Below are 24,965 nucleotides of genomic sequence, written 5' to 3' on the forward strand. Positions count from 1 at the left end.
TATTATAATAAGAGCTCCTTATGACATCATAAGGAGAGCCGAATTTCAACGACCTATTTTTTCATGTGCTTGTAGAGAATGGTTTACCAAAACTAAGTTACTGGGTTGATCTTTTTCAAATTTTCTAGGTTGATAGCATCACTAGGGACCCAATCATAGCACTTAAACATGGAAAAAGTCAGATTTTTATGTCATGGCCCCTTTAACTATTGATAAACTGCATACTGCAGTACAGTTTAATATTAACTATGGTAAGGCTCAATACTATAGTAGAGGAATTTTATTACAGTTTACTACCCTTACTACCCTTGTGTACAGTGCATCCCTTTGTGGCCCCCCAAAGAAAATTTATGACATAAAACATTGTAAAACTTAACATTTAAATGAAACAAAACAGATTTTGGTTAGTAGCCTTTTTCTGGGGTTTAATTACACACTGTTAGACTTAAAGGAATAGTCTACTCATTTTCAATATTAAAATATGTTATTACCTTAACTAAGAACTGTTGAATCATCCCTCTATCATCTGTGTGTGTGCACGTAAGCGCTGGAGCGCGCTGCGACGCTACGATAGCATTTAGCTTAGCCCCATTCATTCAATGGTACAATTTAGAGATAAAGTTAGAAGTGACCAAACACATCAACGTTTTTCCTATTTAAGACGAGTAGTTATACGAGCAAGTTTGGTGGTACAAAATAAAACATAGCGCTTTTCTAAGCGGATTTAAAAGAGGAACTATATTTTATGGCGTAATAGCACTTTTGGGAGTACTTCGACTCGGCGCAGTAACACCCTCCCTCTCCCATTATGAGAGGGAGAAGGGGAGCGGACTTTTCAAGCGAGTCGAAGTACTCCCAAAAGTGCTATTACGCCATAAAATATAGTTCCTCTTTTAAATCCGCTTAGAAAAGCGCTACGTTTTATTTTGTACCACCAAACTTGCTCGTATAACTACTCGTCTTAAATAGGAAAAACGTTGATGTGTTTGTTCACTTCTAACTTTATCTCTAAATGGCAGCATTGAATGAATGGGGATTAGCTAAATGCTATCGTAGCGTCGCAGCGCGCTCCAGCGCTTACGTGCACACACACAGATGATAGAGGGATGATTCAACAGTTCTTAGTTAAGGTAATAACATATTTTAATATTGAAAATGAGTAGACTATTCCTTTAACTATAATTTCTACAGTTACTTATCAAAAAATTCCCAGTAAAATACCATCATTTTCTTTTCCAGTTCATTACTGTAATATGCATTGCATTATGGGTATTAACATTTAATTTACAGTGATTTACTGTATGTTTTGAATTTGCAGTAGTGCTACTGTAGTTGAATAAAACTGTGTTATAAAAGCATATAAAATTGAAAAATAAAATATATTGTTGAAATTAAATACATTTTATTTGTTATGCTTTAGCAGTGAAGCAAATTTCAAAATGTGAATTGTTTTTCAGCAGTGTAAATAATTTATTGAGAATTGTAGATAGAAACAAGAAAGGGATTATTGACTGTCAGATTTGAATTTGACCTCAAAATACTAGTGACGCCAAGATTTCGCTCCTCAGAGTGTCGGGAGAGTGACAGAAGATGCTACTTGGGGAGTGTAGCGAGTAACTTTTATCAAGTGACTCTGTGGGACTGTGGTAGTGTTTTTTAAACTAGGTTACAGTATTATACTGTAAAATGGAACTGCGGTAAAGGCATCATACTGTAAAAAACATGTACAGTTATGGTACTGTAATGGGACAGTTACAGTAACTCACTGGCAACATGTTGCCATTGAGTTACTGCATATATACAATAAAAAGTCTAACAGTGCACAGAATTTATGATATATATTTATTATATATTTTATGATATATTTTATAAAATGTCATAAAACTGGAGGCCCCCAGGTGGCCATGGCCCCCAATTTGAGAACTAGTTGTCTACAATAACTGGTCTTAAGTGTGTTTTATTCAATATAATACGAAATATTAATATAATAATTGTCCATTATAATGAAATATAACCACATGAGCAAATATAAGTTATAAATGGCAGTATACTGTAGTATATTATAGTACTTCTTGTAATGCATAAATGATACTATCTAAAAATTGTATTAGTTTACAACAGTAAAGTGTACTACAGTATTTTTTCATGTGGATAGCACATTTCACAAGCAAGTCAGATTATGAAGATTAAGAGAGATCTTAACCAATCAAATACATCTTGATTTTGAATTATGAGCTCTACTTAAAGGGATAGTTGACCCAGAAATGAAAATTTGCTCATCATTTACTCACCCTCATGTTGTTTTAAACCTGTTCAAATTTCGTTGTTTTGATGAACACGGATGTATTTTATTTAATGTTTGTAACCAAACCGATCATGAGCCCCATTCACTTTAATAGTATTATTTTGTTCCCACTATGGAAGTGAATGGGGCTCATTTTGGGTTTGGTGACAACCATTCCTTAAAATATCTTCCTTCGTGTTCTATGCAGAAATCTATGCAGGTTTATCACAACATCAGAGACAGAATTTTTATTTTTGGATGAACTATCCTTTTAAGGCGTTAGTAATGCTTTTAAGGTTGCATTCCGTGGATGCTTTTGTTCAGTTCACCTTACATGTACTCCATGCATGCAGCGTGCAAATGTGTTTGACAGATACATTCACATGTTAGTCATTCTTTTAAACACTTCAGATGAGTAATTAAACTCGTCCTGCGATCACCTTCTCCTCTTCCACCTCAGACATTTAACACGCGGAAGGAGGCGGAGCCTATGATCCACGCTTACTCAATACTCAAAGCACAGTAGTAATGTTCGCCAGTGTGTTACAGACAGGTTGGAGTGTAAATGTCCGTATCACGGCGAGAAATGTTACTACTGAAACCATCGAGGGAAACGATTTAAAGTGACAAACTTCTTAGAGACGAAGGTCCGCGCGTGAAAAGGAAACGAGGTGAGCTCGCGCTACTTTGTTTCACACTGCTTGCGCGTGATATGTGTGTATAAGTTACCAATGCAAACTTAAACGACCTTTGTTTTAACGCAAAATATGTGTGTTTAATCTGTTACTTACTCTTAATATAATGTTTGCCATAACGTTAAATATCTTAAAATACGTCCGCAATGAAAAAAACACCGTGTAGTATAGTAAACTGAGGTAAAGTTTCAAATGCTGTAGTATGTTTAACTTTACCATTGTATACTACATTATTTACCACAGTTTATCATTTCACTTTATATTTAATATTTCAGAATACTGTTTTATATGAACAAAGTGCAGTAGTAAATATAATATACTACAATTTACATGTATACTATAGTAAATATTTAAGTGTACTAAAGTGTTATTCATGTGGGTGGTGTGACATAATTCTAATTTTGGCCATGAAATTTATCTCATATAAGTGTTTAATGTTTGGATTTACTTATTCTTTATCTTTAAGTTGTTAAAGTAATAAAAAAGCATGAAAATGCACATAGTTAAAAATAACATTGTATATATTGCGTTTTCATGTGAGTATACTATGTTTTTTTTATCATATTTACATTTAAATGTACTTTTTTATCTATTTTTAGCAGTGGTTGTAATTATACTAGTAGTAACATGTACCGTAGTAACTAAATTCAGTGTTTTAGGGGAAGTTTTGGTTACCAAAAATAAATTCAAAAGGTGTTTTAATCTGAGTTGATGCATCTTAAAGATAGTGATGTTTTGGAAAAAAACTGTGTGAGGGCTTTTTGGAGGTCTGGTCGCCTTTTTTTTGTTGATGTTTTCCAAAGTGCAATACATGTAAAAACTTATTTTACATTAGTATATCATTCATCTTATTTCAGTATTTTACTACTGCTAGAAAAAGAAGTTGCAATGTTCGGGCACATTTTTATCAGTTTTATAAATAACTGCAATTAGTGCGACATCAAAGAGAGGAGCGATAACTCAAGAGATAAATCATTAACCCTTGTACAGAAAAAGTACACTGAAGCATAATAAACGCATAAAAAAAACATTTTATTACTGTTTAAAAAGTGATTATGAGTTCCAAGAATTATGAGTTGAATTGAGCAAAGGACTAAATTTGTGTTTTTCTATTTTAAAGATGTCTGTCAGTAATCACGAGAACCGAAAGTCGAGGTCAAGCACCGGGTCCATGAACATCAATCTGTTTCACAAGACGTCCCATGCAGACAGCCTGCTGACCCACCTCAACCTCCTCCGCAAGCGACACGTCTTCACCGATGTGGTCCTCCGAGCCGGACACCGGGCGTTCCCGTGCCACCGGGCGGTGTTGGCTTCGTGTAGCCGCTACTTTGAAGCCATGTTCAGCGGGGGTCTGAAGGAGAGCCGCGATGCTGAGGTCAACTTTCATGACTCTTTACACCCAGAGGTGCTGGAGCTTCTGCTCGACTACGCTTATTCCGCCCGAGTCATCATTAATGAAGAAAATGCTGAGTCCCTGCTCGAGGCTGGCGATATGCTCCAGTTTCATGACATACGAGACGCAGCCGCCGAGTTCCTGGAGAAGAACCTGCATCCATCGAATTGCCTGGGGATGATGCTTCTGTCTGATGCCCATCAGTGCCAGAAGCTGTATGAACTTTCTTGGCAGATGTGCCTTGCAAATTTTGCTAATCTGTATCACACAGAGGACTTCCTACGCTTGCCAAAAGATAAAATCCAAGAGCTCGTATTCAGTGAAGAACTGGAGGTAGAGGATGAAAGTATCGTGTTCGAGGCTGTTATTGACTGGGTCAGAGCTGACATTGAGAGGAGACATTTTGACCTACCCGACCTTCTGCGGTGTGTTCGCCTGGCGCTGCTGCCGGAGACCTACTTGCTGAAGAACGTTGCGTCCGAGGAGCTCGTCATGGGAGACAAGGTGGGCCGTGAGATTGTGGAAGACGCTGTCCGTTGCAAAATGAAGATTCTTCAGAACGACGGAGTTGTCACGGGCTTCTGTGCCCAACCCCGGAAAGTCAGCCAAGCCCTTCTGCTTCTAGGTGGCCAAACGTTCATGTGCGACAAAGTATACATGATTGATCACAAAGCAAAGGAGATCACCCCCAAAACGGACCTTCCCAGCCCTCGTAAAGAATGCAGCGCATGTGCTATCGGCTGCAAGGTGTACGTCACCGGTGGTCGAGGGTCCGAAAACGGGGCTTCGAAAGACGTTTGGGTCTACGACACGCTGCATGACGAATGGTCCAAAGCCGCACCGATGCTCGTGGCCAGATTCGGACACGGTTCGGCAGAACTTGCCCACATCCTTTATGTAGTAGGCGGACACACATCCCAAACGGGATCATTTCCTGCATCGCCATCTGTGTCTCTTAAACAAGTCGAACAGTACAATCCGCAATCCAACAAGTGGACGTTAGTAGCACCTCTTCGAGAAGGTGTCAGCAACGCTGCTGTTGTAGGGGCCAAAAACAAGCTCTTTGTTTTTGGTGGAACAAGTGTTAACCGGGACAAGTATCCCAAAGTTCAATGCTTTGACCCTTGTGAGAACCGGTGGACTGTACCCGCAACTTGTCCCCAGCTTTGGCGATACACAGCAGCGGCGATGGTCGGCAACCACGTCGTAGTCATTGGAGGAGACACAGAGTTTTCGGCGAGCTCCGCTTACCGCTTCAACAGCGAGACGTTCCAGTGGACCAAGTTCGGTGACGTCACTTCCAGAAGAATCAGCTGTCATGCAGTGGCATCCGGGAATCGGTTGTACGTAGTCGGGGGCTACTTTGGGGCACAGAGGTGTAAAACCTTGGACTGCTATGATCCATCCACAGACTCTTGGGACAGTATAACCAGTGTACCGTATTCGCTTATCCCGACGGCATTCGTCAGCACATGGAAGTATCTCCCATCTTGAAGAAACTACATCTCTTTTAGGTAAGCATTGGAAAATGCACTCAAATACTGTCTTAGATGTGCAAAGCCTTAAATTTATTTGCTGATGAAACGCGTCTAACCCTAATTAGGGCTGTTGGGTGTCAAATAAAGAAGAAATGTTGCTTAATAGTATATAAAGGAATGTGGCGGCACAAATTACAGAGTAAAAGCCTCTCTCCAGGGCTCGCAGACTTTCCCAAATGCTTCCAGCGGGATCAGGTTTGTGCTTGCCGTCAAGTTGTCTACGGCAAGGACTGCAAGATCATTTTTTACAAGTCGTCTCGCCGATAAAGCTCCCCTGGGTAGCTGGAAGATGTTTACAAATCTTTCATTAAAGAAGTGCATTGTTCTCACAGAGCTCAAACATGTTTAGGGAAGATGTTTTGTTTGAGATTTATAGCTAGTGTTTGGCAGGAAAACTCGAGGATGGGAACCTTAGATCATTCTGCTTTAGTGCAATTCGACTTTAAATCGAGGTGCATCTAAAACAGCTTGTCCTGTTTAGCACACTCACTGCTTGTTACTTAGAGCTCAGTGCACACTTAATGGATAGAGGCCTAGGGGGACTGTTGTTTGCCCTTCTTCAATACCAAACAGATGGTCTGGGTGGAGATAAAAAAAAAAGAGGGTGCAAGACTCTACATCAGTATGCTTGCAAGTCAATTTTATCGTGCACTGAGAGTGAAAACGGTGCAGTGTTTTGCATCAATTTGTTGCACAGAATAGGCTTATTGTAAGACTTAGGCATTTGTCTCCAGCGGGCTAAAACTAACAATACACTTGCTTTAGAAATCGTTAGCTTTTAACAGGGGCGAGGAAAGCAAACTAAGTAAATCTTTGATGTTCACGTGCCACGAACTGTATGGGGTGTACGTACGTTGTCCATACATTGCGCTAAAGGTGTTCTCACCGAATTATTTTCTCACCAAGTCGGCCACGCCCATTTAAATGCCGAGAAGCTGATTCTTTCCTATTGTTGTTGCATGTCAGGGCGGTGACTCATTATTTGACTTTGACTTAACTCCTGAGAACTGCGACTGTGCCGGCAATACAATAGAAAGCGATACACAAGATATGCAAAGTATTTTTCTGAAGCAACATTTGCAGTATATATTTCACTAGTTTGATCGAATCTTATCTAGTTGGCAAGACTACTAATCTAAACTGTAACTTGAGCAGTAAAGAGGAAGTTATCAAGCTTTAATTACTCGTTGGTCTTGCAGAACAGACTGTATGCTGGCACACGTCCAGTATGAGATTGTGTTTGTTGTATGACACACCTGATCTAGGGCAAGGGTCAGGCGCTCTGCAGACGGCTTTATTATCTATGAAACTTAGAGTAGGTGGGTCCCAGTGACCCGTATGGTCAATACTAATGTTTTATTAATGCTTGACATTTTGGAAGCCTTCTGAAACGCTCTTTTATTTTGGCATCTGTGTCCGGCCTCTCAGAGGACACTGAGAGTTGCAGAAGCCTTGAGGCGCCGTTCGATTTGCATAAAGTTAATCGAACTGCTTTCACTTCTTTGTGCCTGAAAGGGAAACCTGCACAATGAAACCGAATAACATAAAGGCTTCATATTGGTTACCAGTCGTAAATAAATGAAACTGCTTGCGTCCACTGCGCCCGCTTATTGCTGTAATTAATCAAAATTTTGAGTAATATTCATACATTGAAAGAAGAGGTTATAAGGTTGCGTTTGCAAGCCGAGGAAAACCCTTCTTTGTAATTCTATTAAAGCTTTGTTCTGTATAACTTATTATGCAAATAAAAAAATTATTTATGAGGTTTATCCCCATTCCTGTCAACGTGTGTTATATAACCCCACAGAGTAATAACTCTTGCTCATTAATAAACACCGGCAGAATATTGACAGACGGCGCATAATGAGGATCAGTGGGTGTTACCTAATAAATAACTTGTTGATATGGAATCGATCCGGTAAATGAGCCCTTTCTCCGATCAATAGGATAAATTGCATGCTTACGGCAAATTGGTAGACACAGCTGTCATTACTTCACCCCTGTGACCCTCATTACAGCCCCTGTGGTTGCCACAGAAAAGAGCAAGAGATCGTTTGTTGACAAATGTATTTTTAAATAAAATAAATGTTTACTATCAACTGAAATATATAAAAAAGTTTTTATTCAAATTATTAAATTAGTAATATTTAATCTTACTTAAAATTAAAGGAATAGTTCAACTAAAAATAAAATGTTATAATTGACTAATCCTCAAGTTGTTTCAAACCTGTATACATTTCTTTGTTCTGCTGAACACACATAGCTTTTTTTAATATGTTAAAAACCAAACAGATCTGGGGCACCATTGACTTCCATAGTATTATTATTTTTCCTTCTATGAAAGGTGATGGTGCTTCTGCTGAACACAAAGATTTTTTTGATATGATAATAACCAAACAGATTTGGGACACCATTGACTTCCGTAGTATTATTTTTCCTACAATGAAAGTCGATGGTGCTTCTGCTGAACACCAAAGTTTTTTTATAAATTAATAACCAAACAGATCTCGGGCACCATTGACTTCCATAGTATTATTTTTACTACTATAAAAGTCAATGGTGCTTCTGCTGAACACAAATAAAGTTGACTTTCTATAGTATTATTTTTCCTATTATGAAAGTCGATGGTGCTTCTACTGAACACAAAGATTTTTTTGATATGTTAATAACCAAACCGATTTGGGGCACCATTGACTTCCATAGTATTATTTTTCTTACTATGAAAGTCGATTGTTCATGCTGAACACAAAGATTTTTTGATAGGTTAATAACCAAACAGATCTGGGGCACCACTGTCTTCCATATTATTATTTTTCTTACTATGAAAGTCGATGGTGCTTCTGAATACAAGGATTATTTTTAATATGTTAATAACCAAACCGATCTGGGGCACCATTGACTTCCATAGTATTATTTTTCCTACTATAAAAGTCAATGGTGCTTCTGCTGAACACAAATAAAGTTGACTTTCTATAGTATTATTTTCCTATTATGAAAGTCGATGGTGCTTCTTCTGAACACAAAGATTTTTTTTATATGTTAATAACCAAACCTATTTGGGGCACCATTGACTTCCATAGTATTACTTTTCTTGCTATAAAAGTTGATGGTGCTTCTGAATACAAAGATTATTTTTAATATGTTAATAACCAAACTGATCTGGGGCACCATTGACTTCCATAGTATTATTTTTCTTACTATGAAAGTGGATGGTGCTTCTGAATACAAAGATTCTTTTTAATATGTTAATAACCAAACCGATCTGGGGCACCATTGACTTCCATAGTATTATTTTTCCTACTATAAAAGTCAATGGTGCTTCTGCTGAACACAAATAAAGTTGACTTTCTATAGTATTATTTTCCTATTATGAAAGTCGATGGTGCTTCTTCTGAACACAAAGATTTTTTTTATATGTTAACAACCAAACCTATTTGGGGCACCATTGACTTCCATAGTATTACTTTTCTTACAAAGAAAGTCGATGATGCTTCTGAATACAAAGATTATTTTTAATATGTTAATAACCAAACCGATCTGGGGCACCATTAACTTCCATAGTATTATTTTTCCTACAATGGAAGTTGATGGTGCCCCTAATCTTCTTGGTCTCAAACATTTCTCCAAATATCTTAACGTGTGTTCAGCAGAACAAAGAAATGTATACAGGTTTAGAACAACATGAGGGTCAGTAAATAATGACTATCCCTTCAACGTCAATACGAATAGTAGTGTCTAATGTTGCTTATTTTAAAGTGGGATTTACACTTTCTGACTGCCCTGGGTGATAAAGATCTAATAAACACACGTGGTTTGAATCCCAGGCATGCGTTAGGGGCTTTGGGACTCGCTTTAATGGAATTTCTAAGGGCTGAAAACTGAGTCAAAGGTTCCTTGACCTGCTTCTGGTTAAAAAGGGTGAAACCAGTGACCCTTCGTGGAGCTTGAGCGCACTTACGCAACACTAAAGAGCTTGTTGACCTCACTACAATCCGTGTGGTTTGTATAGCATCGCTTCTCACATCTTAAATTAAAGCAGATGACATGCCACCCAGAAATAAAGCAATGATATACGGGACGTTCAGATATAACCGTCTGAAGCCGCTGTACCTGTGAAACAGTGATAGCTGCTTGGTGTTGATCAGTACAGAGAGGAAATGCTGTTTGCATGCCATTCGAGTCCTGGCTGTTAGTATCTGAATAATAAGATGACTAGAAGTTTATTGATTTAAGGAAGATAATTATGCCAGTAAACTGATCTTTAATTACACTAGCAGACACGTGGTAATATTTGTTATGGTGTCAAGAGACCAACGTAATGGATTGAATGGATCAGATGACTTGGTTTAGCAATACATATAATCTAGATTTACAGGGTTTTAACATTAAGGTTTTCGATAATAATAAATTCGCTAACACTGTACTATAAAGTTGTATTTGTTAACATTAGTAAATGCATTATCTAACATGAACTAACAATAAGCAATATAGTTTTTAAGCATTTGCAAATATAATTATTCATGTAGTTTATTTAGCATAAGCTAATAGTTACAACTTTTGATTTAAAACAAATCTATCAGAATCATTTTTCATTTTTGAGCATGATGCTAATGGTCTAATCCGCTTCAATGAATTATGCTAAGCTATGCTAAAAGTTATACCGAAAGACCCGGAGATCGGCTGAATGGATTCCAAAATGATAAAAATCAAATGTTTAACTCTTGAAAAAAAAGTGAAGCGTCCCTTTAAGAAACAACCTCATTGCGAAGTATTAGCAAATACTCTTAATAGTTAAAATGTCAAAAAGTGATGTAAAGAAACCGCTTGTTTAATAGGGTACGGTAAAACATGTTGTAAAAATGGTAATTGGCTACGACGGGCCAAACTGTGACCAAAACCTTGATCCTGATTGTTTTTATTGGCTCATTACACTACATATTTCAGGAGGTGAAATGCATTTAATAGAAATATAAAAGTTTATTGAACATGTGCGGAAATTAATCACAGGCTTTTACATACCCAAATTTAATGTTTGGACACCACAAATCCACTTTCGAACTTTTTACATTTATGATCTCTTTACATTCAACTTTGCAATCCATCCAAGTGTCTATCAAAACCTAAAAAGGCCGATGTACACTTTACAACCAATCACTATATAGTATTATCTTGCTGACGCACCTCAAATATTTTACGCAACTGACCGAAACATGTCATGCGGCCGGTTTCTCAGGAATGTGTAGGATTGTAGGTGACCCATGTGAAGCTCTCAACATGTGTAGCTCATTCTCTTTCTCTTTCCATCCTCAGATCTCCGCCGCTTTCTGGAATGCAGTTGAGTTTCCCCCCAAGTGGCTTTGGAATGCCGGAGGAGGGGGGAGGCGATGATTCTCCACATTCACACGGACCTTGAACTGGAACCCAGGCCCTGGGTCAGGATGAGTGGATGGGAAACCATGGCAACTACTGTGGTTCTGACCTCTGCCATGGCAAATCGACCTAGAAGCGTTTGCCTGTAGCCAAAACGAAATGCAGAAACACTGTAAACAAACGTGGGTTGTTTATAGCCTGAAGTTGTACTGTTTAACAATACGAGCGCTTTAGTTACCGTTTTTAAACGGTAAAGTGCGCTCGCTCACACTTTTCCTTTGTGTGCGATTATTAACTGTTGCCTACGGACTCACTTCATCTTCCACTTGAAGACTTCACAGGAAAATCTTTGAATGGGAAAATCAATCCATTGTCGGACCGAGCAGACTTTTATTGTAGAAACACTCTTTGTCGATTCCTCTTCGAACGTTGAATATACTACATAGGAATATTCAGAACACTTTTCTGATCTGCACTGTATTTTTACCATAGTACTGGATGAGTAGCCTGACTGGGCGAGTCTCACGAAAAAAACGTTATGTGATATATTTCACCCCAAAACAAGGAAATAAGAACTTTTATTATGCATAAAAATAACATTTGCCTCCTAGTTCACTCGCATTGGACGTAATGGTTGTTCATTATATTGCTTTAACTAGCTAAACATTTTTGGGGGATAAATGTAAAAAAACTTTATAGGTGTATTTTCTTAAATTCTTTTGATTTTGGGGTGAAACGTTTTCTTGAGATTCACCAACTGTAGTATAATACCTAGTTTACAATGTGAATGATATTCATTGAAAAGCTTTGATTCTAGGGTGGTTTAAACTATTCAAGTTTGAATTTCTTCCTAATAGTTTCGTGCCAAACTTTACTGTTCTCAACTAACTTGATATTTGTCGTTGCCGTACATGTAGCTCTAAATATCGTCTACTGTTGTATGTTTATTTGTAGGTCTGTTTTATTATATTTTTTATGTAGATTTTGCACATTTTGTTAAGACGCTGTCTGTCTTATTGTTAAACGGTCATTTGTACCCATAAGGGTGTTCGATTGTCTTAAAACGTTAAACATGAATGTGTTGCTCTAGGTCAAAGAAAGCAGCACGGTTAGCATCATGCTAATGTCTTAAGATGCTCATTATTGTATCGTATCGTCTGTCTGTCTTAGCATCATGCTAACGGCGTAAGATGCACATTATTTTATTGTAAAACATCTTAACTTGTGAATTTTTGTTTATTTTGATATCAATATCACTGTTTCTAGTTTGTATTTTTTTACTAATAGTTAATTTGTGTGGACAAGTCTTGTTTGCTGTAACACCAAATGTAACAATTTCTAACATCTTTCGATCAGACAATAGCATGTGATGTTTTATAATAAACGAAAATGAAATGTGAAATGAAGCTACTGTCCCGTGTGGTCATTTGTAAGCGTACAAATGGATTTCCATCCAAACGTAAAGCGAATCTTAAAAAATTGCAAAAGAGAATGTGTTGCTCCAAGTCAAAGGAAGCAGCACAGTTAGCATCATGCTAACGGCTTCAGATGCTCATTATTTTATCATAAACGTCTTAGCATCATGCTAACTGATAAAGATGCTCATTTTATTGTAAACGTCTTAGCATCATGCTAACGGCGTAAGATGCTCAATATTTTATTTTAAACGTCTCAGCATCATGTTAACAGCTTAGATGCTCATTTTTTTATTGTAAACGTCTTAGCATCATACTAACGGCGTAAGATGCTCATTATTTTATCGTAAACGTCTTAGCATCATTCTAACTCATAAGATGCTCATTATTTTATTGTAAACGTCTTAGCATCATGCTAACGGTGTAAGATGCTGCTCATTATTTTATTTTAAACGCCTCAGCATCATGTTAACGGCTTAGATGCTCATTTTTTTATCGTAAACGTCTTAGCATCATGCTAACGGCTTAAGATGCTCATTATTTTATCGTTAACGTCTTAGCATCATGCTAACGGCGTAAGATGTTCATTATTTTATCGTAAACGTCTTAGCATCATGCTAACTCACAAGATGCTCATTATTTTATTGTAAACGTCTTGGCATCATGCTAACGGCTTAAGATGCTCATTATTTTATCGTTAACGTCTTAGCATCATGCTAACGGCGTAAGATGCTCATTTTTTTATCGTAAACGTCTTAGCATCATGCTAACGGCTTAAGATGCTCATTATTTTATCGTTAACGTCTTAGCATCATGCTAACGGCGTAAGATGTTCATTATTTTATCGTAAACGTCTTAACATCATGCTAACTCACAAGATGCTCATTATTTTATTGTAAACGTCTTGGCATCATGCTAATGGCTTAAGATGCTCATTATTTTATCGTTAACGTCTTAGCATCATGCTAACGGCGTAAGATGCTCATTATTTTATCGTTAACGTCTTAGCATCATGCTAACGGCGTAAGATGTTCATTATTTTATCGTAAACGTCTTAGCATCATGCTAACTCATAAGATGCTCTTTTTTTTATCGTAAACGTCTTAGCATCATGCTAACTCACAAGATGCTCATTATTTTATTGTAAACGTCTTAGCATCATGCTAACGGCTTAAGATGCTCATTATTTTATCGTTAACGTCTTAGCATCATGCTAACGGCTTAAGATGCTCATTATTTTATCGTTAACGTCTTAGCATCATGCTAACGGCGTAAGATGTTCATTATTTTATCGTAAACGTCTTAGCATCATGCTAACTCATAAGATGCTCTTTTTTATCGTAAACGTCTTAGCATCATGCTAACTCACAAGATGCTCATTATTTTATTGTAAACGTCTTAGCATCATGCTAACGGCTTAAGATGCTCATTATTTTATCGTAAACGTCTTAGCATCATGCTAACGGCTAAAGATGCTCATTATTATAAATATTATATTTACTTGTGAATTTTTTGTTTATATTGACATCGATATCTACTGTCCTGTGTTGTCATTTGTAAACGTACAAATGGGTTTCCATCCAGACGTGAAACGAATCTTATCAAAATTGCAAAAAAGAGAATGTGTTGCTCTAGGTCAAAGAAAGCCGCAGAGTTAGCATCATGCTAACAGTATAAGATGTTCACTATTTTATTGTAAACATCTTAGCATCATGCTAACGGCATAAGATGCTCATAATTTTATCGTAAACGTCTTAGCATCATGCTAACAGCTTAAGATGCTTATTATTATATTATAAATATAATATTTACTTGTGATAAATAATATTTTTGTTTATATTGACATCAATATCTACTGTCCCGTGTGTTCATTTGTTAACGTACGAATGTGGGTCCATCCAAACATGAATAGAATGATCAAAATTGCAAAAGAAAAACAAACAAATACGAATTAGGTGCATTAAGTTATTCGAGTTGGGCAAGTTATAAATTTTTTAGAAGCACAGATTGTAATTGTCAAACTGAATGCTGTGCACAGAAGAAGGAATGCAACATTTTTGATGCAGGCACTAGCAGCAAGGGCAATACGATGACATCGAGCCCCATATATGGTAACGTTGGTAGAAACAGCTAGACGGTCAGTCCCTTTGGTTAATATTAATTGGCAAATGCATTTCCATCTCCCATTATTAAGTCAAAAACTACCTCAAGCGAGTGTTTTTGCGAATTAAGGGATTTTTATTTAAAATTTGGCCTTACCATCACTCGTTTCTAATAGCGCATACCATCCATGTTAAAAGACCTTTCACAACTTGCTAGATAAACTCAGTGGAATTCAGGTCACACCCAGTCGTTATTTCAGGTCACGGAGTGGATCTTAACCACAACGATTTCCAGCCACTCTATAAACCTGTAGCGAAACGTCGAACAGATTTTTACGACTTCTCAATGCTTTTGTAGTCCAAAGAGGTTCGTCTCTTAGGAGGGTGTGGGTACTGCATGTTGTGGCGCCGACATCATTCCAGTCATTCCACAGCAGGTGCTATTAGTAGAAATGCCAACCGGTGCCAACACAGAAAGAGCTACAGGCGGTAACCGTTCACCTAGAGAAAAGAATTGACGGTGTGGCCAACAGTTGGTAAATTAAGAGTTCACACAGATATGTTAATTCACATAATTTATTCCATCCCAGACATAGGATTTCCTTTCTTTACATGAACAAATTTCTGTTAAAATATTATGTAATCACACATGGCGAAGCTCCAAAAAGCAATAAATAAAGTAATCCAATGACTCCAGTGGGTTAATAACTGAAGCAAAATTATACGTTTTACAGAGAAAACTATATTTTGTGCTTATTTAGCCAGATTGAAACCAAAACGCATAAATGCAAATTCAGATATGTCAGCTAAACGATAATATCATTCTTGTGAATTTAATGACTAATTTAGCTGTCATAAGAAAATGAGTCATGAAGGGGTGTATTCTGAGATTTTTTTTTAAATACCAAGGCCTGTTTGTTTATCCACCCACCTTGTATGGCTTGTATTGCATTAGCAATTGAAAAAAAAAACGTATACCTTGCACAAAAGCATCTAACCAATGCTTGAAAAATTTAAAAAATCTTGCCGGAAATTTCCCATATAGCTAAACTCATTCAGTCATCGCCAAATCAAATACAGCACGTGGCTGAGCTCCAAGAGACGTTGATACAGAAAAATGACTTGGGTTGCAGGGCGAAACACTGGCCTGATGCCTGGCAGACGACTCTTGAATAAAATATGCACGTGGAGGTCAGAAGCCACGGACCCGTGCGCTAATAGACGCCATCAGACGCGGCAAAGAAAGATGCCAGATGGGAGAAATCCCGAAAACAGCTGGGTGCTCTCCCATGGGGAGGAAAACTGGCCTTTCCAGACAGATGTCTTTGTGGAAAAAATGAGAGAAATTAATTTGCAACTACTACAGCCTTTGGCAACATTATAAATCCACATTAGATTATGCTTTTGGCAGACACTTTTATCCAAAGTATACAGCAATGCTCTACAGGAACAATATCACGTTTAAAGATTATTAAAGGCATGTTTTACATTTTTTCTAGCCAGTTGTATTAAGTTCGGCTGACTGCAATCTTGGATTGCTGGGAAGCAGAATATATTATGTTCAAAAACTGTAAACAAAAAGAGTCCGAAATGCCTAAACGACTTCAGTCATCACGCTTATTTTACTCAAGCCGAGCATGTCGAAACACCACGGACTTCAGGTGCGAGCGCAGATGGGGAATAGCTGAATGAATGCGACACAACACACAAAAAAGGCACGCGGGTACGAGACGTCTTCCTTTCAAAGAGTTTCTGGCAGGGTTTGGGCGCGAGCGTGTTTTTTGTGGAGAGCGGTCAAAAGCACCATTGTCATGCAAAAACCGAAAGACTCAAATAGGCGACGCAATTAATGCACCACGCATTTGAAACTTGGCAGAAGACAAAAGACTCAACTGGCCGGCCAATGGGGTCGGGGTGCTGGTGGGGACCCTGCCCGCCACAAAGTGCACAGAAAAGGTCCGGGTGGCGTAGGCGGCTTCCGTGTGTAGTTGGTTAATGCTTGTTGTTGTGACCCTTAGCCGAAAGGGCGCATCGGGGTGGAACGGACACAGAGGGGGGGAAGGGGGTCAGTCCCCCTCGCCCAAATGTTGGCGTGTGTCTGTCGGGCGGATGCGTGCAGCTGGGGGTCTCCAGGAACACAAAGATCCCAAATTAGTGGAGAATCAGCTTGCCCCCCGCTGGGACACTACCCAGAGGGCCGCAGGCAACGGCGTCCTTTCAACCGTCCGCACTGTATTTAACCAGTAAATGAACTAATGAAAATGTTATTTCGCCTGCGGGGACATCCAGCCAAGCTCATTTGCAATTTACTTCTTGTTTACGAAGCCTGCAACCCTCAGGCATGAGGTTTATTGCCCAACTCCCATTTCTTAAAAAAACGCCACAAACAAAATAACAACTTCTTGTCAACACTGCTAAACAAGTTGAAGCGTAGGTTTCGTTTGGCCACAAACAGATAAAATGCAGTTCCTTGGTATTTAGAGGATCTTTCGAATTCCAGCGTGCTCGCCGCAGGTACTTTCCTAAAGATACATCGGGTTGAGATTTGATCTGTTAGGAGCATGAATGACTCTAGTAATCCCACAGTTAAACTGGAATGAGAACAAACTTCACTCTTTGATATAAAGGCGCTAAACGGGTTTTTCTTAGCAATGCAATAGAAGAACTGGTATAATCTTTAATCCCCCAAAAACCTTTCAGTCAAAGTTTCTTTTAAGAAATCTACGAAGAACCTTTTGTGCAGACTAAATAAAATAAAAAGGTGTTTCACGATGCCATAAGAAAATTTTTGGCTGAATGGTTCCATAAATAACCTTTAACATCTGAAGATCCTTACAGTTTAAAAAAAATATCACCATTTAAAAAGTTCTTAATATGTACCTTAAGGTACAGATATATTGAAAAAGTACCACCCCAGTGAGGGCTGCCACACTTTTGTAAAAAAGGTACAAAAGTTGTCATTGGGACAGTATCTTTTAAGAAGATCCTAACATGTACCATTTTGATACGGATATGCACCCTTGAGGTACCAGGTACCATGTGTACCTTTGAGGTACCAACATGCAACTTTTAGGTAAAAGTGTACTTGTTAAAAAGGTACAACCCCAGTGACAGCTGCCACTCTCAGAAAAAAAGGTACAAAAGTCGTCACTGGGACGCTACCTTTTAAGAATATCCTAATATGTGCCATTTTGATACAGATGTGTACCTATGGAGGTACCAACATCTACCTTAGGTACAAAAGTGTACTTTTTGAAAAGTTACTACCCCAGTGACAGCTGCCACTCTTTTAGAAAAAAGGTACAAAAGTTGTTATTGGATCGCTACCTTTTAAAAAGGTCCTAATATGTACCTTTTTGATACAGATATGTACCCTTGAGGTACCAGGTACCAATGTGTACCTTTGAGTTACCAACATGCACCTTTTAGGTACAAACACATTCTTATTGAAAAGGTACCATCCCAGTGGCAGCTGCCACTCTCACAAAAAGGTACAACATTTGTCACTAGGACGGTACTTTTTAAGAAGGCCCTAATATGTACCCTTTTGATACAGAAGTGTACCTATGGAGGTACCAACATGCACCTTTTAGGTACAAAAGTGTACTTTTTGAAAAGTTACCAACCCAGTGACAGCTGCCACTCTCAGAAAAAAGGTACAAACGTTTTCACTGGGACAGAACCTTTTAAGAGGGTCCTAATATGTACCATTTTGATACAGATGTGTACCCTTGAGGTACCAGGTACACCTTTGAGGTACCAACATGCACCTTTTAGGTACAAAAACTTACTTGTTTGAAAAGGTACCAACTAGTGACAGCTGCCACTCTTAGAAAAAAGTTTAAAAAGTTGCCACTTGGACGCTACGTTTTAAGAAGGTCCTAATATGTACCGTTTTGATACAGATGTGTAGCTTTGGAGGTACCAACATCTACCATTTAGGTACGAAAGGTACGACCCCAGTGACAGCTGCCACTCTTGGAAAAAAGGTACGAAAGTTGTCTTTTAGGTACAAAAGTGTACTTTTTGAAAAGGTACCACACCAGAGACAGCCGCCACTCTCAAAAAAAAGGTACAACATTTGTCACTGGGACGCTACCTTTTAAGAAGATCCTAATATGTACCATTGTAATATGGATATGTACCCGTGAGGTACCAGGTACCATGTGTACCTTTTGAGGTACCAACATGCTTCTTTGAGGTACCAAAAGTGTACTTTTATTAAAAAGGTGCCACCTCTGTGACAGCTGCCACTCTCAGGGGAAAAGGTACAAAATTTCTTACTGGGACGGTACCTTTTAAGAAGGTCCTAATATGTACCATTTTGATATGGATATGTACCCGTGAGGTACCGGGTACCATGTGTACCGTTTGAGGTACCATCATGCTCCTTTGAGGTACCAAAAGTGTACTTTTATTAAAAAGATGCCACCCCTGTGACAGCTGCCACTCTCAGGGGAAAAGGTACAACATTTGTCACTGGGACGCCAACTTTTAAGAAGATCCTAATATGTACCATTGTAATACAGATATGTACCCGTGAGGTACCAGGTACCATGTGTACTTTTTGAGGTACCAACATGCTTCTTTGAGGTACCAAAAGTGTACTTTTATTAAAAAGGTGCCACCCCTGTGACAGCTGCCACTCTCAGGGGAAAAGGTACAACATTTGTTACTGGGACGGTACCTTTTAAGAAGGTCCTAATATGTACCATTTTGATACAGATGTGAACCTTTGGAGGTACAAACATGCACCTTTTAGGTACAGTGTACTTGTTAAAAAAAAAGGTACCAGCCCAGTGACATCTGTCACTCTCGGAAAAAAGGTACAAAAGTTGTCACTGGAACGCTATCTTTTAAGAAAGTCCTAATATGTACCATTTTGATACAGATGTGCACCTTTGAGGTACAAACATGTACTTTTTGAAAATGTAATACCCAGTGACAGCTGCCTCTCAGAAAAAAGGTACAAAAGTTGTCACTGGGACAGTACCATTTTGATACAGATGTGAACCTTTGGAGGTACCAACATGCCCTTTTCTTCTGAGAGTGTGGGGAACATATTTTGCCCATTGTGTAAAGCCAAAAATGGTTCTTCTATGGCATTGTATTTTACCTTTAGTTTTAAGAGCATTCACCACAAGGTGTGTTATGCATCACCGTTCAACTCATTTCTAAAATGAACGCCTAGTTTAAGACGAATTACATAACTAACTTAATTTGATTATCTAGTAAAGGTTGCAGAAATAATTACGTTAAAATGAGTCAATGCAATAATTTATAGTTCAAATTTAATTGATTTTATGAGTAACCCTTCCCTAAATTCTCAGAAATAAAGGTATAATAGCTGTCACTGGGGCAGTACCCTTTTAAAAAGTACCTTTTTGTACTGTAAAGGGCGTATATTAGTACCTAAAAGTTACTTATTGGTACCTCAGAGGCACATACTGTATCTGCAATAGCCTAATATACCTGTAATAATAAATATCTGTAATGGTACTTTTTAAAGGGTACCATCCCAGTGACAACTTTTGTCCAGAGAGCTTATTAGGACCTCAAAGATGCATATGGTTATCAGTATAAGCACTGCAGTGCAAGAATGGTTTTAAAATGCTTATAAGTTTTTGTGCCAAGGTCAATGAATGATCGATTTAAATATGAATACAATACAGGAAATCCTCACATAAACTAACATGCCTTAACACGCGTCCTCCCGGAGCAAACATAAATCTCTCTGAGAAACGCATCACTCCGAATCCAACACAAAAGAGGCGGCCTCCTCCATCCGCCTTGCCGAAACACCTTTTGTTTAGATGCCATAAAAGAAGGAAGCTATTTGTGAAAATAATTGTGTTGAAATTCGAGCCTCCACGACCGAGCAGTCTTCAGTGAGCGCAGACGGAGATGAACAGCGTTTTTTTTTAAGGGGGGGGGGGGGGGGGCGGTAATCACTGTTTACACAATGGAGTAATTACTCTGAACCGTTGAGATGGGGGAGCGTTACTGACAGCTCTACTGTCTGAATAACAGTCAACGCATTATGTGCCAAGGTCGCTTTGATGTTCGGCTCTGTGTGGCCGATGGCCTCAGGTTGAGGCGTAGCATTGTATTTAATAACATTTCTCAACTCTATAAGCGAACAAAAGCGAGCTTTCACCAGTGTGAGCTTATAAAAGTTGCTTTTTGCCATTATCGTTATTGTATGATCTTATTTGGAGGTATATGCAACTTTGCATTTACGAAAAAGCATATTTTAATATCTAGTCTCATGGGGTGGTTTCTCAGAAAGGGTTTAGATTAATCCAGGACTAGGCCTTAGTTATATTAGGACATTTAAGTAATAAAAAAAATAAAAGGCCGCATAGTCTACATAAGGACTGATCTGGGATGCTCACCTAGGAGGCACAGGTTTGAATGAATCCTGTCTGTCTCAATAGTTTATTTTACATTTATTCAGTGCATTACAAGGAATCGATTACGAACCAATGACCTTTACACTGCTATGCACTACCCATTGAGTTACATGAAGAAACCAGAATATGAATGCTGTGTACCAATGTGGAAAGTAAATTCTTTACACTTTTGCTCAACCGCTGATAAAGACGGCAGCTTGCAGCCGTGGAGAAATGCCTTTCGCTTGCATTCATTCCAGGGATGCTTTGCATGTTTGCAAGCATGACGGATGAAATAGTTCATCGTTGCCTGTTGTTTGTTTGCAATGAGTGGGATTTAAGTTATTTCAAGCAAACGGAAAATGAAAGAAAACATCAGAAATTTGAGTGTGCGGAGACTAAAAGGATTTTTGAGGGCCATAATTGGAGTCTTTACAAGTTGGCTAATTCATATGAAGTGAATTGTACAAAAACATATGATTATAAAAACACGATAACGAAAGCCTGTGCCTAACCCCAACAGCACGAGCAACAACAAATTTGGCAAAATGTACGAATGTGGTCGTACAAATATATGCGAATTAGCCATCTCGTTAAAAAAACATTACAAATTGCCACGAGATAGCGTTGAGTGACACGCTTTTCCAGTGGTGAAAATGAAAGGAAAACATCAGAAATTTGAGACCGCAAAGAGTATTTTTGAGATCCTAAATTGGAGCTTCGTTTTATTGGAAATGGGGTGTGGCAGATGGCGTGTTTCTGAGTCTGCCCATCCTGATACGGGCCCGGTTGGTAATTGCCGGCCACTCAACTCGAAAGGCACTCGAAAAGTGACATCAGGATGAATAATACAACAAAAGGAAGTGAGGCGTCCGTCTGCGCCCGTCTCTGGGGTGTTGGGGTGTCAGACTCGATCACTCGCAGGGTTAATCGCGCAGCTGCGAGGAGGGCCTGCTGATTTCTACACTATCTGATTTACACCTAGTATAGTTTCTGGAAACTATTATGATATATCCCATTAAACCGTTTAGTTTTGATTATAACCCACAGATTGTTTTTTATTCGTTATTTTAATAATGACAAGATGCAACAAAGGCTTAACAAACAAATTAAAGAAATTCAATCTGATCATGTTGTATGAATGGAAGCCAATCTTCTTTCATCTGAAGCAGGGCTGTCACAATGTCAGACTTTCAGAAGACGATTATCACGGTCAAATTCGTGATGACGATAATAATTGCCTGGACAAATATATAATAAAATCTATTGGTAATTATTAATTAATTTGAGTTTATCTTTTTGGCCAATGATTCATACTCAAAATACGAGTGTAGGAAGTCAAAGAGTCATTTACAGTTTCCGTGATATTTAACACCCCTGGATAAAATGTAGTGTAACAGCATTCATTCTCGAGAAATCGTAATCGTGAGTTGGCTTATTTGTATGAAGTTAATTTTACAAAAACACATGATAATAAAAAAAGATAACGAAACCCCGCCCCTAAGCGCAATGACACGGGCAAAAGCAAATCGTACCAAAATATGTATGAACGTGGTCGTACATAAAAAAATTGTACATAAAGGTGGTCGCACCAAAAAAAGTACACCAATGTGGTCGTACCAAAAAAATTTATACCAACGTGGTCGTACAAAAAAATATACAAGAACGTGGTCGTACCAAAAAAATGTACACGAACGTGGTCGTACAAACAAAAAGGTACATGAACGTGGTCATACCAAAAAAATGTATACCAACGTGGTCCTACAAAAAATATACAAGAACGTGGTCGTACCAAAAAAAAGTACACGAACGTGGTCGTACCAAAAAAAGTAAGAATGTGGTCGCACAAAAAATATGTACGAACGTGGTGGCACCAAAAAAATGTAAGAATGTGGTCGCATAAAAAAAAAATGTATGAATGTGGTTGTACCAAAAAAATATGTATGAATGTGGTCGTACCCAATTTACGGATGTGGTCGTGCCCAAAAAAATTAACGAAGGTGGTCATACAAAAAAAAGTGTACGAATGTGGTCATACAAAAAAGGGGTACGAAATTGGTCGTACAAAAAAAAAAGTGTACGAATGTGGTCGTACCAAAAAAAAGTGTACGAATGTGGTCGTCCAAAAAAAAATGTACGAATGTGGTCATACCAAAAAAAAGTGTACAAATGTGGTCGTACAAAAAAAAATTTATGAATGTGGTCGTACCAAAAAAAAGTGTACGAATGTGGTCGTACCAAAAAAAAAGTGTACGAATGTGGTCGTACAAAAAATATCCAAGAACGTGGTCGTACCAAAAAAATGTACACGAACGTGGTCGTACAAACAAAAAGGTACATGAACGTGGTCGTACCAAAAAAAATGTATACCAAAGTGGTCCTACAAAAAATATACAAGAACGTGGTCGTACCAAAAAAAGTACACGAACGTGGTCGCACCATAAAAAATTTACACAAACGTGGTCGTACCAAAAAAAAAAAAGTGTACGAATGTGGTCATACAAAAAATATCCAAGAACGTGGTCGTACCAAAAAAATGTACACGAACGTGGTCGTACAAACAAAAAGCGTACGAATGTGGTCGTACAAAAAAAAAAGTGTACGAATGTGGTCGTACAAAAAATATCCAAGAACGTGGTCGTACCAAAAAAATGTACACGAACGTGGTCGTACAAACAAAAAGGTACATGAACGTGGTCGTACCAAAAAAATGTATACCAAAGTGGTCCTACAAAAAATATACAAGAACGTGGTCGTACCAAAAAAAGTACACGAACGTGGTCGCACCATAAAAAATGTACACAAACGTGGTCGTACCAAAAAAAGTAAGAATGTGGTCGCACAAAAAATATGTACGAACGTGGTCGCACCAAAAAAATTTAAGAATGTGGTCGCACAAAAAAAAAATGTATGAATGTGGTTGTACCAAAAAAATATGTATGAATGTGGTCGTACCCAATTTACGGATGTGGTCGTGCCCAAAAAAATTAACGAAGGTGGTCATACAAAAAAAAGTGTACGAATGTGGTCATACAAAAAAGGGGTACGAATGTGGTCGTACCAAAAAAAGTGTATGAATGTGGTCGTACCAAAAAAAAAGTGTACGAATGTGGTCGTACCAAAAAAAAAAAGTGTACGAATGTGGTCGTACCAAAAAAAAAATGTACGAATGTGGTCATACAAAAAAAATGTATGAATGTGATCATACCAAAAAAAAATTACGAATGTGATCGTACAAATTAATACAAATTAGCGAACTCGTAAAAAACAAACAAATTGCAATGAGATAGCATTGGGTTAATGGCTTTTCAATAAAATACTGGCAGTTGAAACTCCCTTTATCCAATGAATCTTAAATAATTGGCAGGATGTTTTATTTTCGAAACAGTTGTTTGTTATTGCCCTGAAATACAGTTACAGATCTTACAATAAGAATATTCCAGCAATAATTCACAAAGATCACTGACAATTATAGATCATCCAGTCTTGTAAAGAATCGCAGCTCGGTGAGACTTATTTCAAGAACTATTTGGCACAGAACCAGCAGCGTATCAGCGTTTTTAATCAAAGACGCCGCGCAAACACATACACACCCACCCAAAAAAGACTTTCCACCCTGTAACTAAATACACAAAGATTTTACTGTGACAGCACATTCTGAGCAGGCCACTTTATTAGATTACACCTCTGAAAACGTACAAATAAAACACAGGGTGCGTTGTTGCGCGCTATCACCCATCAGCAACCTTATCTGCCTGGACATATTTTGCTAT

The 24,965-nt window shown here is 38.2% G+C and overlaps 1 protein-coding gene across 1 annotated transcript; it reads left to right on the forward strand.

Annotated features, from left to right (window-relative positions):
* The first annotated feature begins 2,789 nt into the window (after positions 1-2,789).
* On the forward strand, positions 2,790-12,689 carry enc3 (ectodermal-neural cortex 3). Its single transcript, XM_065244537.1, has 3 exons — positions 2,790-2,955; positions 4,100-5,889; positions 11,224-12,689. Exon 2 carries the CDS (start codon positions 4,100-4,102, stop codon positions 5,867-5,869), a length of 1,770 nt encoding a protein of 589 aa, XP_065100609.1. The 5' UTR covers positions 2,790-2,955; the 3' UTR covers positions 5,870-5,889; positions 11,224-12,689.
* The last annotated feature ends 12,276 nt before the right edge of the window (positions 12,690-24,965 follow it).

Source organism: Paramisgurnus dabryanus, chromosome 24, assembly GCF_030506205.2.
Source record: "Paramisgurnus dabryanus chromosome 24, PD_genome_1.1, whole genome shotgun sequence".
Classification (NCBI taxonomy): domain Eukaryota; kingdom Metazoa; phylum Chordata; class Actinopteri; order Cypriniformes; family Cobitidae; genus Paramisgurnus; species Paramisgurnus dabryanus.

Coding starts and splice junctions, on each gene's coding strand:
- enc3 (XM_065244537.1), top strand. CDS start 4,100: ATGTCTGTCAGTAATCACGAGAACCGAAAGTCGAGGTCAAGCACCGGG.